The following is a 25,423-nucleotide window of genomic DNA, read 5'->3' as shown; positions in this document are numbered from 1 at the left end:
GTTTTTCATTTAAAATTGAGTTATACTTTCCTTATTTAATAAGTAGTTAGCGAATTGAACTGATTATTTCAGGTGACCACGTTCAAGATTTTATAACTAGTAGAGCTCATCCTCACAACTAGTTTTTATTCATAGATGGATGAGGAAAACAAGCTTTCTTGCACTTTTGTCTCCAAATTGGTTTCACAACTTTGAATGAATTAGTCATTGAAATAGTTGAATAAACTGAAATGAAGAGAATATTTCCCTTGTATGAGCAGAAAAAGCTACTGTAGTCAAAAGCTGGTTTAACACTTCAATAAACTGATTCCATGTTGTTAGCCAATGACTTCTCCCAGTAGAGTGGTTTGACTTTCTTTAAAGCTTTGGTGGCAAGCATGCACTGTTTAAATATTTTTTTATTTAATAGATTATAGTAAATTAGGCCTTCACATAGGATGTCAGAATTTCAAATTTAATTTTTAAAATGTATGTAATTTAAATAAAATCTGATTTTAAATAAAAACAATTAAAAAAAATATTTTTTATCCCCCCCTGGGGAAGAATGGAGCAGAGAACTATATTTAGGGCTTGGTAGAATTCTTGTATTTAAGAAAAATGTATTTGGAGCACTTTGAGGAAATGGGGGAATAATTATTTTATACATTGTATATTGAATTCAGTTAATATCACACATTGCCACCAGAAAGCTATGGCATTTGGTCTCAAATAAAAATACTTAAAGGAGTCATTTCGGAGTCAGCTGGACTAATGCATTTAATTCAAAATCCTTGGAAATTATCCATCTCTAGTGGTTTGCTGAACATCTGCAAGTGCAGTATATGAAGCTATATGGAGATTTCCAGTAGGGGATTGGGAATAGACAGTCCTGTCTGCTATTACTGACTCTGCTGTTGACTGCTGTGACCTTGAGAAGTCATATAACTTTCCTGTCTTCTCAAGCCCCTAAAATCTGGTTAGCTGGTATTATGTAATTTAAAATTCATTAACAGGCAGATCACTGAAGTAAATTACCATTTTATAAACCTTCAAGTCATGCACTGACCTTTTTACCATAACCTGTAAAATTTTTCAATGTAAAGTGAAATCCTCACCTATAAATGGTAGTTGCATGGATGACTTTCTGTACTTTTAAAATGGGTAACTTCAATCTTTCTGGGCTTTGAAACTAATTTCTTATTTAAAATCACCACGTTTGTTGCCACCATTTAAAAAAAATCCTAACCATGATTTCTAGAGCATGCCAAACACTTATATATTCAGACACTGTAGTGTAGATAACTATAAAAGTACTCAGTTTAAAAAGAACGCTGGAACCCCTACAAATGTCTAAATACATTATTCACCTGTGAAACTTTCACTGTGCGCTAGATTCTCCATTTCAGTTCCCCTACTCTCTGGGTGCAGGGAAAGAGTAGGGGCAATGGTGGTGCTATATCTGTTTTTGCACCTCCCTATTCCAGGGTTCTATCAAGTCTTCAGTGCAATTTAAGGATGTCTCCAGAACTGCTCTGATTTGTAACAACTTGTAACTGCTGCCTGTGAGCTGTTACATTGCTTGAGAAATCCACGTCTTCCATACTGAGGCTACAAAGTGTGGGGCAAGGACGGCAATGTAAAGTTATTGTACCTGCTCTTAATTAATAGGGAGCCCCTCTTATGAAGCACATATTTTCTGGGGCAAGTTCACCTTAGATTGTAATAAACTTCTAAGGGCAGGTCCTTGTCTCCTTATTGGTTTGTAAAGCACCAAGCACACTATGGATGTTAGTTTACAGATAATAATAGCATCCAGTACAAAAATTAAACTACAGTAGGACTACTGGAGAGCAAAGTGATTAAATGAGTTTCCCCAGGGCAAGCAGGATTACACTGATTTAAACTTTGAATTTAGATATACGCCTCTACCCCGATATAACGCTGTCCTTGGGAGCCAAAAAATCTTACCGCGTTATAGGTGAAACCGCGTTATATCGAACTTGCTTTGATCCGCCGGAGCGCGCAGCCCCGGCCCCCCGGAGCGCTGCTTTACCGCCTTATATCCGAATTTGTGTTATATCGGGTCACGTTATATCGGGGTAGAGGTGTACTAAGATAGACAACACTTCTAATTATATGAAGTTTAAGCTACAAACCTTAAAAATTCAGGTCCAAGGTTGACCCTTCATCCTTAATACACAATAATTTTTGTATGGGGAGGAGAGTACAGCCTTATGAGTTACGGAGAGAGGCTCAACCTTAACTTTGAATTTCCTGGTTTTTGGCAGTTTGTGTCTCAGGTTTATTGGATTCAGTGAAACTGATCAGAATAGCTGTTATGGCCAGGCATGAAATTGTTTTAACTAGAAGAAAGATAGATAAATCAGAAAAACCACTCACTGAACTGCAATTGAAGTCATTTGCATATCAAGTTAATGTGTGGTGTTTTAATTACAGACTTTAATTATTTGGTCTGGCAAAAATAATTAATACTTCAGTCTGATACAGATTAGGGGTTTTAACCTGAAAGATAACACATTTGTGAACACAATTTTTACCTCAGAAAGCTTCATTATTCTTAAATTTCAAGGCCACCTGCTTATTATGACAATAATCTGCCTGCCAGGCCATAAGAGATGCTGTTGCCAAGCATAAGGGAGTAGTCTCCTCCATTTAAAGGTCAATAGTCTCTAATGATTTTTACTTTAGAGCAGTAACACTTAGCTTTCACAAAAAACTTGGGTTTGGGTGAGTGACTAAACAGGATAGAATTACTTGTGGCAACTTCAGTGTTTGAAATGTCTTAGATTGCATTTCAGTATATTTTTCTCTTTCTGCTAGCTCTTAAGGTAAAAAAATCTATTTAAAAATAAAATATGCAATAAAATAATAATAATAATAATTAATAATATAATGCAAACCCTTGCAATATGCAGCATAACAGCTTTTAAATATTCTGTAATGTTTTGCCTTGTTCTCTTTTGTACCAGCATGAATGTTAGCATAGGATGTTTGTTTTAATGTTGAGGTAACATACTGAAGACTTAAGCACTATTCTTTTGAATAGCTAAAATAAGAAGTTTAAACCATGTTTGAATTAAGGAGATAGGACCAGTAATGCTGGTATTTACAATTAAAACAGTAATATCTGTAGTAGTAGTATACTATAGTTGAAATGGAGTCACAAAGTCTGAGGTAACCACCAGAATTACTGGTTGGTCAAAACCCTGGAAAGTTGTCACATCCATGTGTACAAAAGGATAGAAAGCCAGCCCATGTCTTAAATCATCTGAGAACGGCCAATGGTAGGCTATGTAAAACAAAGATAGGACAGAGGTGACCATTATGTTGTAAAAGGTCCAGAGGAAGATGTCGCAACTGGTTGCCTTGGTTGTGGATCCTGTAATGTGTGACCCATTCTCTTTGAAGGCATGTTTCTCTGACACTTTTGAGGTGGCTGTCAGGATGGTAGTTTAGAGATGCACTACCTGCTTGAAACGGAGCTGTGAAAAGGAGAGAGGGAGGAGAAGCAATGTAGGGAAACCATGGTGGTGCCCAGTCCTAGGGAGGGATTGGGTATCCAGGGGTCCTTCCTTTAACTGGCCCTTACAAAAGGTAGAGGACCTACTGTGACTGTTGCCTAGCTGCATGGTGTGCCGGTTCTTTCTTTTCTTTTTCTTTTTCTTTTTCCTGGGTAGGGAGGGAATAAGACAGAAAGATTGTGTTTTTAAATATTTAGGTGGTGGTCAGATACTACAGTGATGGGGTCGATAAGAACCTAGTGAGTTGGAAATGGAGTGGGGGACAGCAGTGGCAGTAGAAATTGATGTATTTTTAACACTTAAACTGAGGAAATGTGATGTGGGGGATGGGGAAGAAATAAGAGAAAAGTGGAAGGCTCTCTTCAGCCTTCACTTTCTTCTTCCTTCTTCCCCTTCCCGTCTTCCCCTCCCCCCCCAATTTCCGGTCTTCTCTCTTAACTTTAGAGTTCTTATTTCAACCACCCAGGTAGTCAAATAGGGCTAACAGGAGGCCACCCAGCTACTAAAATGGGAGAGTAATTAGGACTTGTGTTTTGGCAACAGCAAATCCTACAGGGTTAATATAATTGCAGTTGTATTAACCATAACTGATCATCATTTGTTACAGGCTGTGTCAAGGCAAATGTTTTAGTGCTTTTAATAATGATATAAAATGGCATTAATGGAAAAACTAATTTTAACTGTGAAAGCTACATTTGGAAAGGCTATGTAATGGTTAAGGAATAGGTTTTATGCTGGCTGACTAAATTATATTTTGTTGAACTTTGTTTGGGCAGCACCTGGGCCTGAAGTAGGCTTGAGGTTCTGTTCCTGCCCAAAAGTCCTTTGCTTGAGGCCGTTCCTGTAATTTTGACAAAGTATTTATTTTTAGAGCTATTTGCCCTGTGAGAGTGTTTCATAGGGAATGCCAGATTGTATAACTGCAGAGGAAAAATACTTCATGGCAAGAGTGCAGTTTAGACACTTGACAAATAAGTCAAAGTACTGGTAATGAATTGTACCCTTGTTTTTTGCTGTCTTCACTAGCTGCATGTTTTTTTGTGGGTATTTTACATTTAAAATTATTTGAATGTATTTTATTTTAAACTGTTTTAAGAGACCTAGCATTATAAAAGCTTTGCAATACTGCTGCTCAGGTTTACAGAAGCATTTTATTTAATTCATTTGTACTGAACATACACTCATTGCATAAGCTTTCAGGTGTGTCGTGTATGACTAAACCACAGTTAAAATCAGCATTAGCCAGATGGTGCAATATGAAATTATCTTGGGGATTGGATGTAGACTGTAGGTGGCACTAAGGTACTATAATGAGGACAAACCAGCTACTTACCTAACCAATTCCTTTAAACATTAGACTCCTTCATAAATGGCCTGCCTCAGGCAGAGGGACGAGTACACACATGAGCAGTTGGAGCCCTGAGATCCCCTGTGCCTGGAGCCACAAGTCCTCCGCCCAGAGAAGCCCCGAGCACCCCTCCTCCCATGGCTGGAGGAGCCTCGGGCTGGCCAAAGCCCTGAGACCCATCCCACACCTGCCCAGAGCATCCCCGCCCCCTTGTCCAGAGGAGCTCTGGGCTGGCCAAAACCCCAAGCCCCCCCACCTGCCCGGAGGAGCCCCGGGCCAGCCACAGCCGTGCCTCCCCTCTCCCCTCCCCTCCCCTCCCCAGACCCAAGCCAACCAGATATGTTTTTCATTATTATTTGGATTTCTATTATGTAAAAGCATTTTTAAATTTACTTCAGAATTGTTATACAGACAACCACTTTTACCAAAAAAGCAAAAGAAACACTAATAAAAAAGACAAGAACATGCAAAGCACCTTATTTATATTTCTACTCTGTTAGGTCTGGTAAAGAATAGAGATAACTGTGCATGATTTTTATTATTGAGTCTGCAAAAAAACCCCGAAAACCTTACATAAATAAATTACAATGATTTGGATGTATATATGTGCATATTACTTTATTAACTTTAGGAAAAATAAATAATTTTAGGAAAAAGTGTAAGTGCGGCCACCAGCAAGAGTTAGTGGCTGCACTCTGAGGCCACCAAAAATTTTGTTGCGAGAACCCCTGGAGTAGGGGCTGCCTAAAGTTCAAATCTGGGGACTGTTAACAGAAGCATCTTGGCTGTTCCCAGCTACTAGGAAAAAGCTGGTCTCTTAAGTAGCTAGGAACCAGCTCGCCTAGTATTTTCTAGATGAAACTTTCTTATGTCCAGTTTTTGAGATATGGAAAAATCCATGGGTAAGTGAAACACACATGCACCCACATTCTCCCTACCACTTCTCTCCAGCCCCCTTCCCCACACATCTGTACAGGTTACAGGGTGAAGGCGTGGGAAGAACGTCATTCCCTTCCACCTCATGGCTTTGCACAAGGGTTGGCTACATTCCTGATAGGGGAATGTACAGGAGCTGTACTAGGTAGAGATGCTAGTAGGGTTAGCCACCTCAAAGTGGGAGAGGGCATGGCCATGGACTTGAGCCAGAACAGACGACTGCATACTGCACCCTTTGAAATGCTGGGGGGAGCTCCTGATCCAGTCTTTGCTCCCCATAGCATTCCCTGAGGAAACTTGCTGAGTCAGACGGAATCCCTCTGGTGGCTTCTACTTCTGTGCAGCACCTCTATTTCTGCCCTGCAAAAAAGTGTCCTGTGGTTAAAATGATAATCTCTTCAAGATTTTAAAATATTGTAATTACCATTTAATACAGCATACCAGGCATTTAATACCAGATCTATTTCAATGTCTTTAATTTTGTTTTTATTAGCCTGGATACAACTCCCATGCTTCTCTCATCACATGTTCCTGCATATGTTAGTATCCCCAAATATGTAAGGCATATGAGTATTCCCATTTTTCAAAATGGGTTGTATATTTCTCCCAACATTGGTCAAGTCAAATCAATCCTACACATTAAGTGCATATCAATCCTATACATTAAGAAAAAATGGTCTTGGTTAATAAAGGTAAATAGCACTCTGCAACAGCAATAGGGCACAGTTTATTATCTTTTAATTTTGTTTTGAACTTGTTTATCCTAAATACTTACGCATGCTTATTTGTGTCTCTTTAGATGTACTAACGAGAGTCTCCGTACATTGCCACAGCAATGGTTGTACAATGTTTTAGAAGAAATTAAATCTTGTGATCCTTCTTCTAAACTATGTGCAACTAGACGCAGTGCTGGAATTCCATTCTACATACAGGTACCTACTAATGTTGCACCTGTAACTTCATATGACTGCATTTATTTTATTGCCACATCATTGTGAGGCATATAAATCCCTGAGAAGTATGAGTGAGTACATTGTGAGATTGACACGTGTTTTACCAATTTGACCCATTCTAGATACTTTGTGAACATAGATGCGGGCAGGAGTCCACATTTTGTCCCAGTTTACATTCATGCAATTGGGATTACAAAATGGGAGTATAATTCGCTGTGAGATGTGGATCTATTGACTGGCGTTTCTGGAGGATGAGAGCACATGAAATTTGTGGTTTCAGTGTGGTGTTTGTCAAATGTGTAATAGTTCAGAGATTGTAAATATAGCTGCTTATTTTATTTGATAAATAAAAATGTGGATATTGCATTGTGAAGAACATGCCTGTTTTCATTTGAGTGCTCCATTTTGGAGCTGAACTCCATTTTAGTGACACTAATACTGTAGCAAACGGAAATTCTTCTGTATTTGATAGATTATATTTGTAATTGGGACATATGATTCAAGAACTTTTATTCTTATGTTTGTAATTTACACTATACATTTTATGATGACTGGATTTTTTTGTTTCAAATAAAATATGGGTGAGCAATTCAACAATGTCGAAATTTTGGCTTTCAGAAGAGGGGTAGAAGTTCGGAGACATGAGGGAAAATGTTTTCTTTCTTTCTTTCTGTAAAATATTACAGATTGTGCAGTGACGGTAACTGATTTATGATTGAGAAATTGCTTTACTATTAATGCAGATTTTCTGTGTAAAAAGAATATTTGAGGGAGACTGGGTAGTGTTGGGAACTGTTTGTAAGCTCTTTCTCTTTTTAAGTTTTTCTTTCAAATCCAGCTCCGATTGATAAAGATAAAAAATTCTTACCCTCTGATATTTGCAAGTGGTCTACATGAAATTAATTCGGTGGCTTCAGCCCAATTGCTGGGGACAAGTGTTCCCATCCATATCACAAAATTTAGCACAGTTAGCACTAATTGGCACCATTAATAGCATTCTGAGAAGCCAGGTTATGAATTGGCATCTGTGAATAAGATGGATAAGCACTAAATGAGGATAACATTATCCTTTTTTTATCTAAAACTGGTCTTTGTAGGCCGAGGTTGACATACATTGGTGGGGAAGTTTACACTGCCACTGTCCCTGCCATACCCGTTTGGATAAACTAGTCTGGAAGGTGCTGCTTTGTCAATCCCCGAGGGAGTACTAAATTCACATCCTGACAATTAAATACCTATAAATGGAGATTTGGAACTAGTTTTGGAATTGAACTGAAACCATTTGGTTGAAGAAATGAGACGGATAAAACCAAGATGAAAATATGTACAATTTTCTTTCTGGTTTTCCATTTTGTTTTTCTTTGATGGATAACTCCAAGCACACTTGTGATTAATGAATCCTGAAATGGACTGTTGCATTTAATCCAAAATATAGATTGTAGTACATATTATAAAGTATCCTAAGAAGATAGCATTAATACATAAAAGATCTTGTTTTATTGGTCATAAATGCAAGACTCAATGTGGCCTCTTGCCATCAGTCTCCTGAGACATGTTTTACTGGCTCAGTAAACTTGCTCTGTAGTGTTTTAATGCTTTTATAATATGTTCTGTAAGGTTACATGCATTTTTAAAATTACCCTTTCAGATTAAAAATATTGCTACCTAAAATAAATCTTTAAACTGCAGAGAGCAATTCCTTTTGGAAGGATAAGAGGAAGTAGTGGGAAAGGGGCTTTGTTTCATTTTTGTACTATTCATTATCATAACATTACATTTTTAGCCTCCTTATGTTTTGCTGAATGTTAGTCTCCCACATATTCCCCTCCATTTTATCTCCATACTGCCTCAATACTTCCTTTCTCTTCTCTCCATGCTCCATGTTTTCCCTCAAAGACACTGTTAAAAGTGCCAGTTACTGCTTTTGTGCATGCTCCCAGTTTCTGTCCTCATCAGTGCTTCCGTTGGCTGAATAGCTCGGAGGTTTTGCTTTCACATTTATTTTTTGCAATGTGATACGGTATTAAATGCCTAAATATTTGTTATTGAAATGGATTCTATATGAGGTTGTTCCCGTTAAAGACATTGATTCTTTTCCCCCGAATGTAATCTAGTCTTGATGTGTGATTTTTTTTTTTATTATTATTATTATCTGGTATCCCTCTCTCCTGCCCCCTTCCTTAATATTGCATCACTTCTGAGCAGCTGCATTCATAAGTATCTTGACTATTTTACTGTTCTTGTAATAAAAATATAGTTAAACTAAAATTTAACCAATTCAGTGACCTTTGGACAGATGGTCCTCTTCCAAAATCAGCGTGCACATGCTGTGCTCTGGACTCGATGTTTCAGTGAAGTGTCTCCAGCGAGTATTTTTATGGTGTATGAAGTGTGCTCCACAGGTTGAAAGGATTGTGTTCAGAGTTAGTAGAATTAGTGACTATTTTCATTTATGGAAACCATTCACTTTAGTACTAGTTTGTAACAAAATAATGTTTAGTTAATTGTTTTTAAAATGAGGATGTTACAGCAGTACACATTTGATTGTCATAGTAATTATTAGGGCTGTCAAGCGATTAAAAATTAATCGCACGATTAATTGCGATGTTAAACAATAATAGAATACCATTTATATAAATATTTGTGGATGTTTTCCACATTTTCAAATATATTGATTTCAGTTACAATACAGAATACAAAGTGTACAGTGCTCACTTTATATTTGTTTTTATTATAAATCTTTGCACTGTAAAAATAAAAGAAATAGTATTTCTTCTTCGAGTGATTGTTCACGTCCATTACACATTAGGTGTGCGCGCGCTGCGTGCACGAACGTCGGAAACTTTTTCCCTCAGCGGCTCCCGTCGGGCCTGCAGGGTCTCCCCTCCCGCCAGAGCGGCGCCCCGCTCTAGCGTATATATATCCCTGCCGGCCCGACCCTCCCTCAGTTCCTTCTTACCGGCCGTGGCGACGTTGGAACAACTCTATCTCTCTCTGAGAGTGTCCCTTAGCATAGTACTCAGTGTTATCTTCAGTTATCAGTTCTTCAGTAGTTAGTGTTAAGCCCCTGGCTATTTAGAAAGACTTAAACTTCTTTTGTGTCGGGTGTTTGACCAACCCCGGCACCGGCCCTGGGCGGCGGGGCATGCCGCACGCCCAAGGCTTTAAGGCTTGTGCCACGTGCCGCAAGCCCATGCCAGTAGGCGACCCACATGACTCGTGTCTCCGTTGTCTGGGGGAAGCACATCAAAAGGAGCGCTGCAAGATCTGCAAGGCTTTCAAGCCTAGGACTAAAAAAGAGAGAGACTTTCGCTTGAAGCAGCTGCTCATGGAGACGGCGTTACAGCCCTCCACTTCAACGGCACCGTCAACCTCGGTGCGGAGTGCCCCGGCATCGGTTCGTGATCCGACGCCGGCGGGGCAACCTAAGCCCACGGCACCGAATCAGCGGGAACACCTCCGGCACCGGTCGTCTTCGCCGGCTAAATCGAAGGGCCAACCCAAGGCCCAAGGACGTTCCCCGCACAGGAGGGTAGCGCCCGCGAAGACCGCAAGTGCTCCTAAGGCCGTTGCGGCCCCAGCACAGATCCCGGTGCCAGTGGCTCCGGCGCCGAAAGGCCCGTCGAGCCCCGGGATAGGCGCGTCGAGTGAGGAGGAAGGGCTGGAGGAACTTTTGGAACAGCCCTCCACCCCGGACACATTTGAGGCAGCAAAGGACCTCATTGAATTGTCCGCTGAGGGCACCCTCCGCGCTAAGGACATTCCGCCGAGACTGCCATCCAAAGGCAAGCCGGCGATGATGCGCCCATCACGGTCGCCATCTCGGCACCGTTCACGGCGCCGGTCCCGGTCGAGCTCCGCCTCGGTGGACTCCCGGCTTCCCTCCGCGCAGAGGGCCGCACAACCGTCGGGCCCCAACAAGCGCAAGGCACCGGCCCAGCAGCCCTGCTCGAGTAGGCACCGGGACGTATCGGTTGCGCGATCCCCGAGACCGTCCTCCTGCAGTCGTTCCCGGACCCGGGGTCACCGGTACCGATCCAGGTCCAGGTCAGCAAGGCGCTACTCCCGGTCCCGGTCACGAAAGCACCGCTCTCCGACCCCGGACCGGCACCGTTCCACGGCACCGCCGTGGCCCTCTAGATCACCGTCCGTAGTTTCGGAGGTAGACTCGGGCCATTCCACCAGATATGCCCACAGAGCACAGACCAGTAGGGAGCACGAAGCCACTTGGCACCCACAGTGGGGCCATCCAGGACAATGGCAATTCTGGACCCCTTGGGCCTACCACCAACAAGGCCCCCCGTCCAGGACCTCGAGATCTGGCCCCTCGGGACACCGGTCCCGCTCTCCACAGTGGCGCCCACCCTCTCGCAAAGAGGCCACGGTCTCCAGGCCGCCAGAGAGGGATAGGGCTGACTCGGCACCGAGCCCGGCACCGTCCCAGACCCACGTCAGGGAACGCACTCCGGAGGAGCACCCAGCCGATGAGGAGTTGCAGGAGGAGGAAGACGCGCAAAAGGCCATGACCTCCTCCTCCTCGCCAGACGAAGCCGTGGCGGGCACAACCGTGTCCGGTCCTCCCCCGATTGACCATCGGGCGCACCAGGACCTGCTCCGCCGAGTAGCCCTCAATTTGGGGTTGCAGGCAGAGGAGACTGTTGAGCAGGAGGACCCTATGGTCGACATTCTAAGCCCGGAGGGCCCCCTCCAGGATCGCGCTCCCGCTCATAAAAACGGTCCAGTCTAATTATAAGACAGTATGGCAAACACCAGCCTCCAGTGTGCCTACTGCAAAGGGCGTAGAGAGGAAATACTTCGCCCCATCTAAAGGGTTTGATTTCCTATTCTCTCATCCAACACCATGTTCGCTGGTCGTCTCTGCGGTCAACGAACGGGAGCGACATGGCCAGCAAGCCCCGGCCCCCAAAGCCAAGGAGGCAAAACGCTTGGACTTATTTGGGAGAAAGGTCTACTCGTCCGGAGGCCTCCAGTTGAGGATCGCAAACCAACAAGCGATTCTGAACAGACACAACTTCAATTCCTGGGCATCGGTCTCCAAGTTCAAGGAAGCCTTGCCTCAGGGCTCGCAACCCGAATTTGCGGCCATAGTAGACGAAGGGAAGGCAGTAGCCAAGATCTCTCTACAGGCCTCCCTTGACTCCGCGGACGCAGCCGCCAGGACAATCGCGTCAGGAGTGGTAATGAGGCGCTCGGCGTGGCTACAGGCTTCCGGCCTTCCCCCAGAGGTGCAAAACACCCTCCAAGACCTTCCGTTCGAGGGATCAGGCTTGTTCTCGGACCAGACGGACGCCAGACTGCATAGCCTCAAAGACTCTCGAGCTACCCTCAAGTCGTTGGGGATGCACACCCCAGTGACGCAGAGGAAGCCCTTTAAGCCCCAACCTCCGCAGAGGCAGTACCACCCTCGTCCTAGACAGGAACCGTACCGCAGGAGGGGCAGGGATAACAGGCGTAGACGCAACAACACGCCTAACCAGGGCCAGAATCATGGCCAAAGCAAGCCGCAGCTGGGAAACAAGCAGGGGTTTTGAAGCTGCAATCGAGGACAGAGTACCAACCTGTATTCCGGATCCCCCTCTGTGTTTCAGGGACCGCCTGTCCCATTTTTACCGTGCTTGGTCGCATATAACATCGGACCGCTGGGTCCTGCGCACGGTGGAGGCGGGCTACACCCTTCAGTTCTCCTCGCCCCCTCCCTTCCACCCCCCATCCCCGTCCCTCTTCAGGGACCCCTCTCACGAGCAACTCCTCATGCAGGAGGTACAGACCCTTCTCACAGTAGGAGCGGTGGAAGAGGTTCCTCCGGACCTCAGGGGGAAAGGGTTCTATTCCAGATACTTCCTCATTCCCAAAGCAAAAGGGGGCCTCCGTCCTATTTTGGACCTACGCAAACTAAACAAATACTTGCTCAAAACACGTTTTCGTATGGTCTCCCTTGGTGCTATTATCCCGTCCCTGGATCCGGGAGATTGGTACGCTGCCCTCGATATGAAAGATGCCTACTTTCACATCGCCATCCGCCCGGCCCACCGGCGGTTCCTGCGCTTCACTATCAACCAGCGCCATTTTCAATTTACGGTCTTGCCCTTTGGCCTGGCAACGGCCCCGCGCGTATTCACAAAATGCATGTCCGTGGTGGCGTCTTTTCTTCGAAAAAGACGGATGCGCGTCTACCCATCCTTGGACGACTGGCTCCTTGCGGGCCGGTCGGAGGCCGAGGTTCGCTCCCATGTGACGTTGGCACTACAGGTGTTCCGCAAGCTCGGTCTACTGGTCAGTGTACCCAAGTCATCGCTGGTCCCCACGCAGAGACTGGACTTCATAGGGGCAGTCCTGGACTCAGTGGCGGCACGGGCGAGTCTTCCCGTATCGCAGTTCTTGGCCATTCAGAAGGTCGTGAGCTCCATCCAGCAATTCCCCACGACCACGGCCAGATGCTGCTTGCAGCTTTTGGGGCACATGGCGGCCTGCACTTATGTAGTCGGACACGCCCGCCTAAGACTCAGGCCATTGCAGTTGTGGCTGGCCCAAACATATCGCCCCAACAGAGACCCCTTAGACCTGGTCGTGACGATCCCGGCTCGGGTGTCGAACTCTCTCCGTTGGTGGCTCGATCGGCAGCAAGTTTGCGCAGGGGTCCCTTTCGCCACCCCGCAACCCATTCTGACGTTAGTAACAGACGCGTCGGACCTGGGTTGGGGGGGCGCACCTGGGGGACCTGCGGACTCAGGGCTTATGGTCCAGGGAAGAAAAGTTGCTTCATATCAACCTGAAGGAGTTGAGGGCGGTTCGCCTCGCCTGCTAGACCGTTCACGCTACCATAGAAGGCCACAGCGTGTCAGTTCTGACGGACAACACTACCGCCATGTTCTACATAAACAAGCAGGGCGGGTCCCGGTCCTCTCCCCTCTGTCACGAGGCGCTCCTCCTCTGGGACTTCTGCATAGCCCATTCAGTCCACCTACTAGCGACATATCTCCCGGGGGCCCAAAACGGGTTAGCGGACCGCCTCAGCCGGTCCTATCACATGCACGAGTGGACGTTGAGACAGGACGTCCTGCATTTAATCTTCCGGAGGTGGGGGTTTCCCCAGGTGGATCTCTTTGCCACCAAGGACAACAGCCAATGCCCTCAATTTTGTTCATTCCAGAACCTCAGTCCGGGCTCATTGGCAGATGCCTTCGCAATTCCGTGGGGCGGGAGCCTGATGTATGCCTTCCCCCCCATTCCCGCTCATCCACAGGGTCCTCCTCAAAACCTGCAGGGACAAGGCGACAGTCATCCTCATCGCCCCGGCGTGGCCACGCCAACACTAGTTCACGACCCTGTTGGAACTGTCCGTGACCACTCCGATCGCCCTCCCCCTCCATCACGACCTCATCACGCAAGACCGAGGTCGCCTACTCCACCCGAACCTACCGTCGCTACATCTCACGGCATGGTTTCTCTCTGGCTAAACGATATGGAGCACAGGTGCTCCCATCAGGTCCAGCAGGTCCTCCTTGGTAGTAGGAAGCCCTCCACAAGAGCGACCTACCTCGCCAAATGGAAACGGTTCTCCCACTGGTGTGAGCCTCATCACATCCAGCCTCTGCAGGCCTCAGTCCCATCGATTCTGGACTACTTGCTGCACCTCAAGCATCAGGGGCTCGCCCCCGCCTCAATTAAGGTGCATCTGGCTGCCATATCGGTGTTCCACCCTGGGGAGTTGGGGGCTTCGGTGTTCTCTAACCCCACAGTAGCCCGATTCCTCAAGGGGCTGGACAAGGTGTTTCCCTACTCGCGCCCGCCGGTCCCTGCGTGGAATCTCAACCTGGTCCTCACTAAGCTCATGGGGCCGCCCTTCGAACCCCTGGCCTCTTGCTCCCTCATGCACCTCTCATGGAAGGTAGCGTTTCTCGTGGCCATCACATCGGCTAGGAGGGTCTCGGAGTTGAGGGCCCTCACTTCGGAACCTCCCTATACAGTTTTTTATAAAGATAAGGTGCAGCTCAGACCGCACCCGAAATTCCTCCCGAAAGTGGTCACGCAGTTTCATACGGGACAGGACGTTTGTTTACCGGTGTTCTTCCCTAAGCCACACTCGGACCCAAGCCAACGCAGCTTGCATACCCTCAATGTCCGTAGGGCATTGGCTTTTTATCTAGAACGGACCAGGCCATTCCGCAAGTCGACTCAACCGTTCGTTGCCATTGCGGAGCGAATGAGAGGCCAACCTATCTCGACGCAACACTTGTCGGCATGGATTGTGCTTTGCATACGCACGTGCTATGAGCTCGCTAACGTACCAGCCCCGAAGATCAGGGCTCACTCTACTAGGGCCCAAGCGTCCTCGGCGGCGTTCTTGGCGCAGGTTCCACTCCAGGAAATCTGTAAAGTGGCCACCTGGTCGTCGGTGCATACGTTCACAGCCCACTACGCGATCCATCATCAGACCAGAGAGGACGCGGCGGTCGGTAGAGCTGTGCTTCAGTCGATTATTCCTTGACTCCTACCCTCCTCCAATGGTAAGCTTGTGAGTCACCTAATGTGTAATGGACGTGAACAATCACTCGAAGAAGAAAAAACGGTTACTTACCTTCTGTAACTGTTGTTCTTCGAGATGTGTTGTTCACGTCCATTACACTTCCCACCCTCCTTCCCCTCTGTCGGAGTCACCGGCAAGAAGGAACCGAGGGAGGGTCGGGCTGGCAGGGATATATATACGCTAGAGCGGGGCGCCGCTCTGGCGGGAGGGGAGACCCTGCAGGCCCGACGGGAGCCGCTGAGGGAAAAAGTTTCCGACGTTCGCGCACGCGGCGCGCGCACACCTAATGTGTAATGGACGTGAACAACACATCTCGAAGAACAACAGTTACAGAAGGTAAGTAACCGGTTTTTTTTAATTCACTTAATACAAGTACTGTAGTGCAATGTCTTTATCATGAAAGTTGAACTTACAAATGTAGAGTTAAGTACAAAAAATAACTGCATTCAAAAATAAAACAATGTAAAACTTTAGAGCCTACAAGTCCACGCAGTCCTATTTCTTGTTCAGCCAATCGCTCAGACAGACAAGTTTGTTTACATTTTCAGGAGATGCTGCTGCTCGCTTCTTGTTTACAATGTCACCTGAAAGTGAGAACAGGCGTTCACATGGCAGTGTTGTAGCCAGTGTCGCAAGTTATTTATGTGCCAGATGCACTAAAGAGTCATATGTCCTTTCATGCTTCAACCACCATTCCAGAGGACATGCGTCCTTGCTGATGTTGAGTTCTGCTTGATAACGATCCAATGCAATGCAGACCAACTCATGTTCATTTTCATCATCTGAGTCAGATACCACCAGCAGAAGGTTGATTTTCTTTTTTGATGGTTTGGGTTCTGTAGTTTCCGCATCGGAGTGTTGCTCTTTTAAGACTTCTGAAAGCATGCTCCACACCCCGTCCCTCTCAAATTTTGGACAGCACTTCAGATTCTTAAATCTTGGATCTAGTTCTGTAGCTATCTGTAGAAATCTCACATTGGTACCTTCTTTCTATTTTGTCAAATCTGCGGTGAAAGTGTTCTTAAAACAAACAATATGTGCTGGGTCATCATCCGAGACTGCTATAACATGAAATATTTGGCAGAATGTGGGTAAAACACAGAGCAGGAAGCATACAATTTTCCCCCAAGGAATTCAGTCACAAATTTAATTAACACTTATTTTCTTTTTTTTTTTTTAACGAGCGTCATCAGCATGGAAGCATGTCCCCTGGAATGGTGGCCAAAGCATAAATGGGCATATGAATGTTTAGCATATCTGGCATGTAAATACCTTGCAGTGCTGGCTACAAAAGTGCCATGCAAATGTCTGTTCTCACTTTCAGGTGACATTGTAAATAAGAAGCGGGCAGCATTATCTCCCATAAATGTAAACAAACTTGTTTGTCTTAGTGATTGGCTGCACAAGAAGTAGGACTGAGTGGACTTGTAGGTTCTGAAGTTTTACATTGTTTTGTTTTTGAGTGAAGTTATATAACAAAAAAAAAAGTACATTTGTAAGTTGTGCTTTCACAATAAAATGATTGCACTATGGTACTTGTAGGAGATGAATTGAAAAATACTATTTATTTTATCATTTTTACAGTGTAAATATTTGTAATAAAAAGATATAAAGTGTACAAGGCTCACTTTATATTATTTTTATTACAAATAATAAATATAATAATATTATATAAATATATATAAAAATAATAATAATAATATAAAGTGAGCCCTGTACACTTTATATTCTGTGTTGTAATTGAAATCAATATATTTGAAAAGGTAGAAAAACATCCAAACTATTTAATAAATTTAAATTGGTATGCTGTTTAACAGTGCATTTAAAACTGCGATTAATCACAATTAATTTTTTTAATTGCTATTAATTTTTTGGAGTTAATTGCATGAGTTAGCTGCAATTAATCGACAGCCCTAGTAATTATACTAACATAGTGTTTCCTCCTTTCATTTACGTATGAAATAGCTGCATTCTCCTTAGTCTCCACCATTATTTTGAATAGATAAAGTACACTAGGTGAACATCCAAAGTGAGGGTTGTGGGTGCATATACAACTGTTAACAATGCCTTATGGATAAAGGTTACACTGTTAAAATACAAAATTGCAGAAATGCAACAGTTAAGATAATATAAGCAGTGTTAATTCATCTACATTACACATGCTGTGTTTTACAGTATGAATTTTATGGTATAAAGAGAAATATATTAAGCATATCTAAAAAGAAAAAAGTAATGACTCAACTTTAATGTCATAATTTATTTCTTGCATGTAACTTACTAGTTGTGGCAGAGCGTTTGTGTGCATGTGTCTAGCTGGAGCTTACAAGCTACATACACTTCATGCAACTGTCTGGCTTGCTGAATTCATATTCTCTGCCAGTCTTACAGTGGTTCTAAGCACTTTGAATCAACAAAACTAATGATATGCACACATTTGCTTAAATGCACCTCAGTATGATTGAAGAAATATTCTTTAGTACACACTCAAATGATTGTATCCAGAGCTGGTTGAAAAATTTTCAACCAAACTTTTTTCTGTTGAAGAATTCCATTTTGACAGAAAATTCTTTGGGGGAGGTTTCTGAGACCCAGGAAATTGGGACGTGGGGGATGGAGCCTGGGGGTGAGTGGAGACTAAGACTGAGAGACTGACTGGCCAGGGTACCCCACCATAGAATTGCTAGTAGCTTGGTGGATAGGGCACTCATGTAGGATGGTGGGGATCACAGGTTCAAGTCTCTGCGCTGTCTTATTCAGAGCAGTGAGTTGAACATCAGTCTCCTACATTCTATGCAAGTCTCTGGCCAATGAATACTTAATTATTTATACAAAGTGGAACAGCTCCAGCAGGAGATACTGACAGAGAGACTGACTGTATGGCCTGGTGGTTAATGTTGCTATTATAATCTTAACTGATTAATTTTCTGACTTTTTTTGGTTCTGTTTTTATTGTTTGTTTTTTTGATTCGTGAGGGTGAGTGACTGAAAATGAGACCTTTTTTGAAACTTTTTTCGTGAAAAAATTCAAAAAGGTCTCATTTTCATTCCACGTTAGAATGAAACAGTTTTAAAAAACTTTAATGTTTTTGCAGAATGGTATTGTTTTCCAACCAACCAATGTCATATCAAAACTATATATATTTTTTTCAAACCAATCAAAGAAAAACAGGATTAAAATCGAAACTATTGTGCAAGTTTCCCTATGGTGCTCAAGAGTGATCAGACGCTCTGCTGTAATATCTTGTATATGTATGAGAGAGAAAGAGAGAGAGATGGTAACTGGGTAGTACTGTTAGTAGATAACTAGAAAAAACTAATTACTTATGACTTTTTACCCTCCCTTAGGCTTTGTTGGCTTCGGAACCAAAGAAGAGTAAAACAAACTTATTGAAAATGACAATGAATGAGTTAATATCTTTGGCTGTACCTGTGAATGAATCACCCAACATAATCCCTCAGGTGAGAAGTAAAACACATCATGATATTAGGAAATAAAGTTCCCAAAACAGTCCTTTGTCAACCAGTCATTGTGTTTTTTAAAAGTAGATGAAATTCATTTTTTTTGATCCACAAACATGCTAAAGTTTAGTTTCTTGAAGCATTCAGAGGTTGTGGAATTATTGGACTCTTCATGCAAACGAATGAGATGTTCTGAACAAAAATCCTGAACATTCTATATTGACTCATTTGGTGTATTGACCCCTTCATGTGGTGAAACTATACTAATTCCTTTTTATTAGAATTTACATAATCAGATTGCCCTGTAATATTTCTGAACAAATGATGAGTAAATTTTAGTATTAAGCAACGTCCCATTTGGAGTAAATAAACAATAGTTTGTGTTCCATACATAGTATGGAACAGTAATGAGAACACACACTGAAAAATGACTATTGTACATACTCACAGCTCTTCATACTTAAATATGTGATCATTAACTTATATTTGCAAATCTTAAAACTAATTGGTCCAATTTAATGTCGAACATCTTTATTTTTCAACATTATGGTAGCAGTACTATAAAAACTTGATAGCTGAGCATGGTTTGTAGTTAGCTAACTTCAGTGTTTGTAGTATTTAGTTACTATGCCAGCTCGTCAGCTGGTGCAAATTTATGTAGCTCCATCAAAGTCAACTTCAGTGATTACCATCAGCTGAAGATCTAGCCCAGTATGTGTAGGGAAGTACAAGAGAATACAATGTCTGTTGAGATAGCCCATGTATTAATCTTAGCTTAAAATTGGCAAGTTTTTCATAAACACCTGTTCCAGGTTGGGTTTTTTGGTGTGTTTTGTCTAATTTTTGAGGCCACATCTACACTATAAAGCAATGTACTAACTAGCTGCCAGTTAGTACATTGCTTGTGCGCATGCATACTTGGCTCCTTGTGTTGGTGGTGTGCATACTCACCAGGAGTGCTTGTATCAATGCAGAGAGCGGTGCATCATGGGTAGGTATCCAACCATGCAACTCGCCACCATTCAGCATGTTCTCTTTTGGGAAGTTTTGGCATTGCATGATGGGGCGAAAATGAATCGTGCAGAGATGACTGGGCGCATGGGGTGAATTTCCCAGCATGCAACTGTCTCTATCCCAAAATGTTATCTATAGCCCGTAATTTTCTCGCTTTTTTTCAAAATCCCACAAACCCACGTGGCCTTCCTCATTGTCTAACATCTCTGAGAGAAGCATGGTGGCTGTATGCCTCTGTACTATTGTCATGAGTGTTGCAAGCACAGGGTGCACAATCCTGGGGTATTTGCAGAGCCGTAAGAAGAACCAAATGAGTGAGAGGCATGGTCATTCCTTGGAGGACTGATTGCTGTGGGACATAGTGAGAACCAATTCAAGGATCTTGGTGGCGTTCATGGAACAGCTGCAGATGGTGGAGCGGCGCTTCTGGGCCTGAGAAACAAGCACTGACTAGTGGGATTGCATCATTATGCAAGTATGGGATCACAAGCAGTAACTGTAGAACTTTTGGATGTGCAAGGCCGCATTCCTGGACCTGTGCGCTAAGCGTGCCCCAGCCCTCTAGCACAGTGATGCCAAAATGAGAGCTGCACTGACAGTGGAGAAGCAAGTAGTGATCGCACTGTGGAAACTTGCAATGCCAGATTGCTACAGGTCAGCTGGGAATCAATTTGAAGTCCCCCACAGGGGCCGTTGTGATGCAAGTGTGCAGGGTCATTAATCACCTCTTGCTATGCAGGACTGTGACTCTCAGCAATGTGCAGGACATAGTGGATGGATTTGCAGGAGTTGGGTTTCCGAATTGTGGTAGAGTGTTAGACAGCACATATATCCCTATTTTAGCACCAAATCACCTTGCCACAGAGTATACTGACAGAATGGGCTACTTTTCTATGGTTATGCAACTGTTGGTGGATCATTGGGGATGCTTCACTAACAGCAGTATGGGCTGGTCAGCGAAGGTGCATGATGCTCGTATCTTCAAGAACTTTGTCTCCTGACCGGAGGATTAGCATTGGGGATGTTGGAATGTCAATAGTGATCCTGGGCTACCCAGCCTACTGCTTGCTCCCCTGGCTCATGAAACCGTATGCCAGCCATCTCAACAGCACCAAGGAACAGTTCAATTACCAGCTCGGCAGGTGCAGAGTAACAGTTGAATGTGTTTTTGGTCATTTGAAAGGATGCTGGTATTGTTTACTCATGCGATTGGACCTTAATAAGAAAAATATCCCAATTGTTATAGCTGCCTGCTCTGTCCTGCATAATATCTGTGAAGCAAAGGGCGCAAAGTTTCCACAAGGTGGAGGACGGAGGTGGGGAGGCTGTCTGCTGAGTTTGAACAGACAGGTGCAAGGGCTATTAGAAGGGTGCAATGCAGAGCTATATGGTTCAGGGAGGCTTTGAAACACCATTTTAACAGTGAGCCAGAGTAATATGTGGTTGTGTTGTAGTGTGGTCTGTCTGGCCCTGCTCTTTTGTGGTCTGGTAGGAATTATGTGGTGAATGCTGTAGGAATATAACATTGTCAATGCACCTATTAATGTTGTTTGTGAATTATTTTATGAGTTGTGTGACACTGTGTAATGGGTTGCTTTCAGAACTGCAGAGCGCTCGGCAGCATGTGCTGTGAGCTAATAAATATGAATTATTTTCCAAATAATAGTTTTATTCTGTAACAATCAGTGCAAAAATCAAAAACCCAGTGCAGTTTTACAACAAATACATTTAAAAACGTAATAAATTAAAAGAACAGAACTTATGAAGGGGAAGGATCATTCATATTCATTTAAACTACACATACTCACACTGACCTGTGAAAGCCACAGTTGATGTGAAGATGTGACTGTCTTTAATGTCCCCCAGGGTGGAGTGGTAGGGGTAGTGTAGCAAACTCTGATGCCATGTGGAATGTTGGGGGGAGGGGGAGGGTTTAGGGAGGTCCCAATGTTGAGTTCTCAGTGGGCTTCAGAGGAATGTGAGCCTGGGATTGTTGAACCTGCAGGTCCACCAGAGTCTGCTGCAGAGTCTGCCTGAGAAGCCCCATTATGTCCTGGTGCATCTCCCTCTCCTTTTCCTGTTGGGACTCCTGGGCCTTGTCCTCTCCATTCTTTCCTTGTCCATGGTATCTGCAATGTTCATCCGCCAGGCCACCATGTTCATGGTCTGATACAGCACTGGCTTGCAGGATCTCATTGAACATATCATCCCGAGTGCTCTTTCTCCTCATCTGGCTCAGGCATTCCGTGAGTGTGGAGGGAGAGACCCTGAAGGCTGCAATGGCAGCAGCTGAAGATAAAACGCACAGAGGTACCATTGTCAGTGTATTCACTGTGGAAAGCGAAACTTGAGGTGCTGAACTCACTCGCCTTGCTCCTCTAAAGTTTTAAGTACAACATTGTCATTTCTTCTTGGGATTGCTTGTGCACGGCGTCAGTCACAGCGCCAGCCACGGTGAGCATGGCTTGCTGGGGGTTGGTGTTGCATGATTCTAGTAGTATAGGGCAGTGGCATTGAATACTGGCACCGTTTTCCACCATTTTCCATTTTATCCTTTTATCTCACTCCTGCCGATTAACAAAGGCAGAGAGAGAGCACAGCTGCTTCTGGTGTCCTTAAGCTGCCTGGGCCCATATGCTGCTAGCTTGTGTACTGCAATGGTGCCTGCCAAAGTTATCAATGAGTGGCGTGGGAAAGTATTCTACCACGGAGGAAGAAATAGGGCAGCCCTCCCTAGAAACCTTCGGTGGAGGATTGCAGAGTACCTCCATGAAAGTTTCATTAAGATCTCTCAAGAGAATTCAAGGGACATCCCTGTGTACATTAAAAAAAAAAAAAAAAAAAAAAAAGGCTCCGATTTGTTCCCTCTGCCTGACTCTATAGGCGAATGTAAAGCAGATAGCAACTCTACTGCTCTTGGTTGTACCACTACCTCTTCTAGCATGAGTAAATTAAATATATGTCCTGCTACTTTGGGAGCGCCATCTCTGTAATTGAAAATTTATCTGCACGCTTGCCCAAGGTTCCTTCCCCTGCATTGGGCTCACCTGTGCTTGACTGGCAGGACTGCAGTGGAGTCAAAAACAGGCTCACTGTGCAGCTCGATCCCCTTGGTCACCTGTCCCCCATACTTCTCCTTGCCGTTCCTGGCAGGGGTCTGTGACTCAGCCTCCTCAGAGGCATCAACGCTGCTGTGGGTAGTGGTGGTGGAGTCTTTGCTGAGTATGGCATGTAGCTTTTTGTAAAAGTGGCAGGTGTGCAGCTTGGCCCTGGATTGATTGTTGGCTTCCCTACACCCTTCTGGTAAGCCTGCCACAGCTTCTTGGCTTTCATGCAGCATTGGTGCTGGTCCCTGTCAAATCCCTTCTCCTGCGTCCCATGAGCAATCTGTAGATGTCGACGTTTCTATGGCTGCTTTGGAGCTGAGGTCTTCTCCCCACAGGCCCAGGAGATCCAATATCTCCTGTTTACACTAGGCAGGAGCATGTCTGGAGCATGTAGCTGACATGGTCAGCTGGGCAGTTGCACACAACAATGGAGAGCTGCTATGTGTGCTTGCCAAGCCAGGAAATCAGGAAAAGGAATTTCAAAAATTCTTGGGGCTTTGAACGGGTGTGGGGGGCTTCCGGTCTCCGTGACGTCTTGGCAGTGGAGTTCACAATGCCTGACCAGAGTGGTCAGTCTGGAGCATGGTGGGACAGCTGCTGGAGGACAGTTAGGGTCGACATAAGTACTACAGTACATCAACAGTGACTCTACGCTGCTCGGGGAGATGGTGTTACTATGTTGCTGTAACGAGGCGCTTACAGCTGTGGGAGACAAATTTGAGTGTAGACACATGCACAATTAGGTCGACGTAAGCTGCTTAACTTGGTAGTGTAGACCAGGCCTGAATCAAAAAGTATCTATTTTTTTCCCCTTCTTGGTTGACAAATTTAAGTTGTAATGTACATGAAGCTCAGAAAAGAATGATCAAATTGACTTTACTTACAAGGTTTGATGCTTCAGATAATCATGAGAAATTTTGAAAATTGTCTCTTCATGGTAACTGAAGAGAAAAAGTGCAACTTTTATGGCTTGATTTTACTTGTAATACAGAAGGTTCAGGATTTATTTGTCCAGGATAGATTGCTAAGCATTACAATTTTACTAGCTGTAGTAAAGAATTTGACACTCCTTTCTTCATATGTTTGCTGCTGTTAAAAAATATAAATACATGTATATCCTTTAGTTTCTTTCATCCAAGAATCTCAATGTTTCATAAATGTGGTGGTAGCTAGAAAAGTGAATCATTTATTCATTCTTTTTTTTTTACTATGACTATGCTTTTCAAAGCACTTTGCACAGTGCCATTGTATTGCTTTAATTGTTAATAGTGATATGTTGAATGGAATTTAAAGTGGAAATTAAGTGGCATAAATGAGTAAATGCATGGATTTGTTCATCTCCATGGCTATGGTTAAAGTATGTAATTTGAGGACTTTTACAACAAAGTAGCATATGTTACAAAACAAATAATGATTTTTTTCCCCCAGGTTCATGCTTTAAATATCCTGAGGGCCTTGTTTAGGGATACCCGCTTTGGTGAAAACATCATACCTTACATAGCAGATGGAATACAAGCAGCAATTCTAGGTTTTACATCCCCTGTCTGGGCAGTAAGTTAATCCTTAATACATTGTATTATATTGGAGAAGCATGTGGTGATGGTGCTAATCAAAGCGTTTGTAATGTTTGTCAATAATTGTACCACAGCTGATGGAATTTTTCTGAACTGAACGTCCATATGTATTACAGAATGTGATGTATCATGGCACAATACTGGAGAAAAATCACAGGAAAGCTGCAGTTTGGGTCTCAGTATTGTTATATCAATGGATTTTTTGCGTTGGTTTGATGTAATTCAGAGTGTTCTTCTTTCTAATTTCAAGAGCGACAAAAGTAAATTATCTTACAAATAAAAAAAAAATCTGATTGGCTGATAAATAGTGAGTCAGTGCATCATGTTAGTAAGAGTCAAGGTTCTCTCCCCTCCCCCCCCCCCCCCCCAATCATTGGACTGGGTCTCAATGCAAGATGGTTATCAGTATGTTATTTTTAAAGTCCAATATCTCCTGACCTGCCATGGCTAAAAATAAATGCTTTAGACTACTGGAAACCTGGGCTCACGTTTGTTCCTTGCCCTTAATGTAGCCCAAGGATATGTCTGGACTTTGCAGTAGTTGCCAGACTGATTATTCCGGAAAGCCTCACTTTCTTAATAGTACTTTCATCTGATTGATGATGATGAATTTGTGATGTTCTTTGCAGGTAAGGGCAGGGCCAGTGCAAGGAAGTTTCGCGCCCTAGGCGAAACTTCCACCTTGCGCCACCCCCAGCCCTGCGGCAGCTCCCCGCCCCTCCCCCGCGGCAGCTCCCCACCCCAGCTCACCTCTGCTCTGCCTCCTCCCCGAGCACGCCGCCCCCGCTCTAATTCTCCTCCCCTCCCAGGCTTGTGGCGCCAAACAGCTGATTGGTGCCGCAAGTCTGGGAGGCGGGAGAAGTGGAGTGGCCGCTGCGCTGGGAGAGGGAGTCTGAGCTGCCGGCAGCCCACCCCAGGAATGCTGTAAAAAAAAAAAATTGGGGGAACCGCTTTTTGGCGCCC

General features: G+C 44.1%; 1 protein-coding gene across 1 annotated transcript in view; it reads left to right on the top strand.

Annotated features, from left to right (window-relative positions):
* THADA (THADA armadillo repeat containing) overlaps nucleotides 1–25,423 on the top strand; it is a 132,462-nt gene that overhangs the window by 47,553 nt on the left and 59,486 nt on the right. The window contains exons 22-24 of the mRNA XM_065400810.1: nucleotides 6,605–6,737; nucleotides 18,652–18,765; nucleotides 24,315–24,437. Coding sequence (XP_065256882.1) covers nucleotides 6,605–6,737; nucleotides 18,652–18,765; nucleotides 24,315–24,437 — 370 coding nt within the window. The remainder of the gene's footprint in view (nucleotides 1–6,604; nucleotides 6,738–18,651; nucleotides 18,766–24,314; nucleotides 24,438–25,423) is intronic.

This window comes from Emys orbicularis, chromosome 3, assembly GCF_028017835.1.
Source record: "Emys orbicularis isolate rEmyOrb1 chromosome 3, rEmyOrb1.hap1, whole genome shotgun sequence".
NCBI classification, from domain to species: Eukaryota; Metazoa; Chordata; order Testudines; family Emydidae; genus Emys; species Emys orbicularis.
The sequence above is the reverse complement of the archived record's forward strand: the minus strand, read 5'-3'. Positions and strand labels throughout refer to the sequence as shown.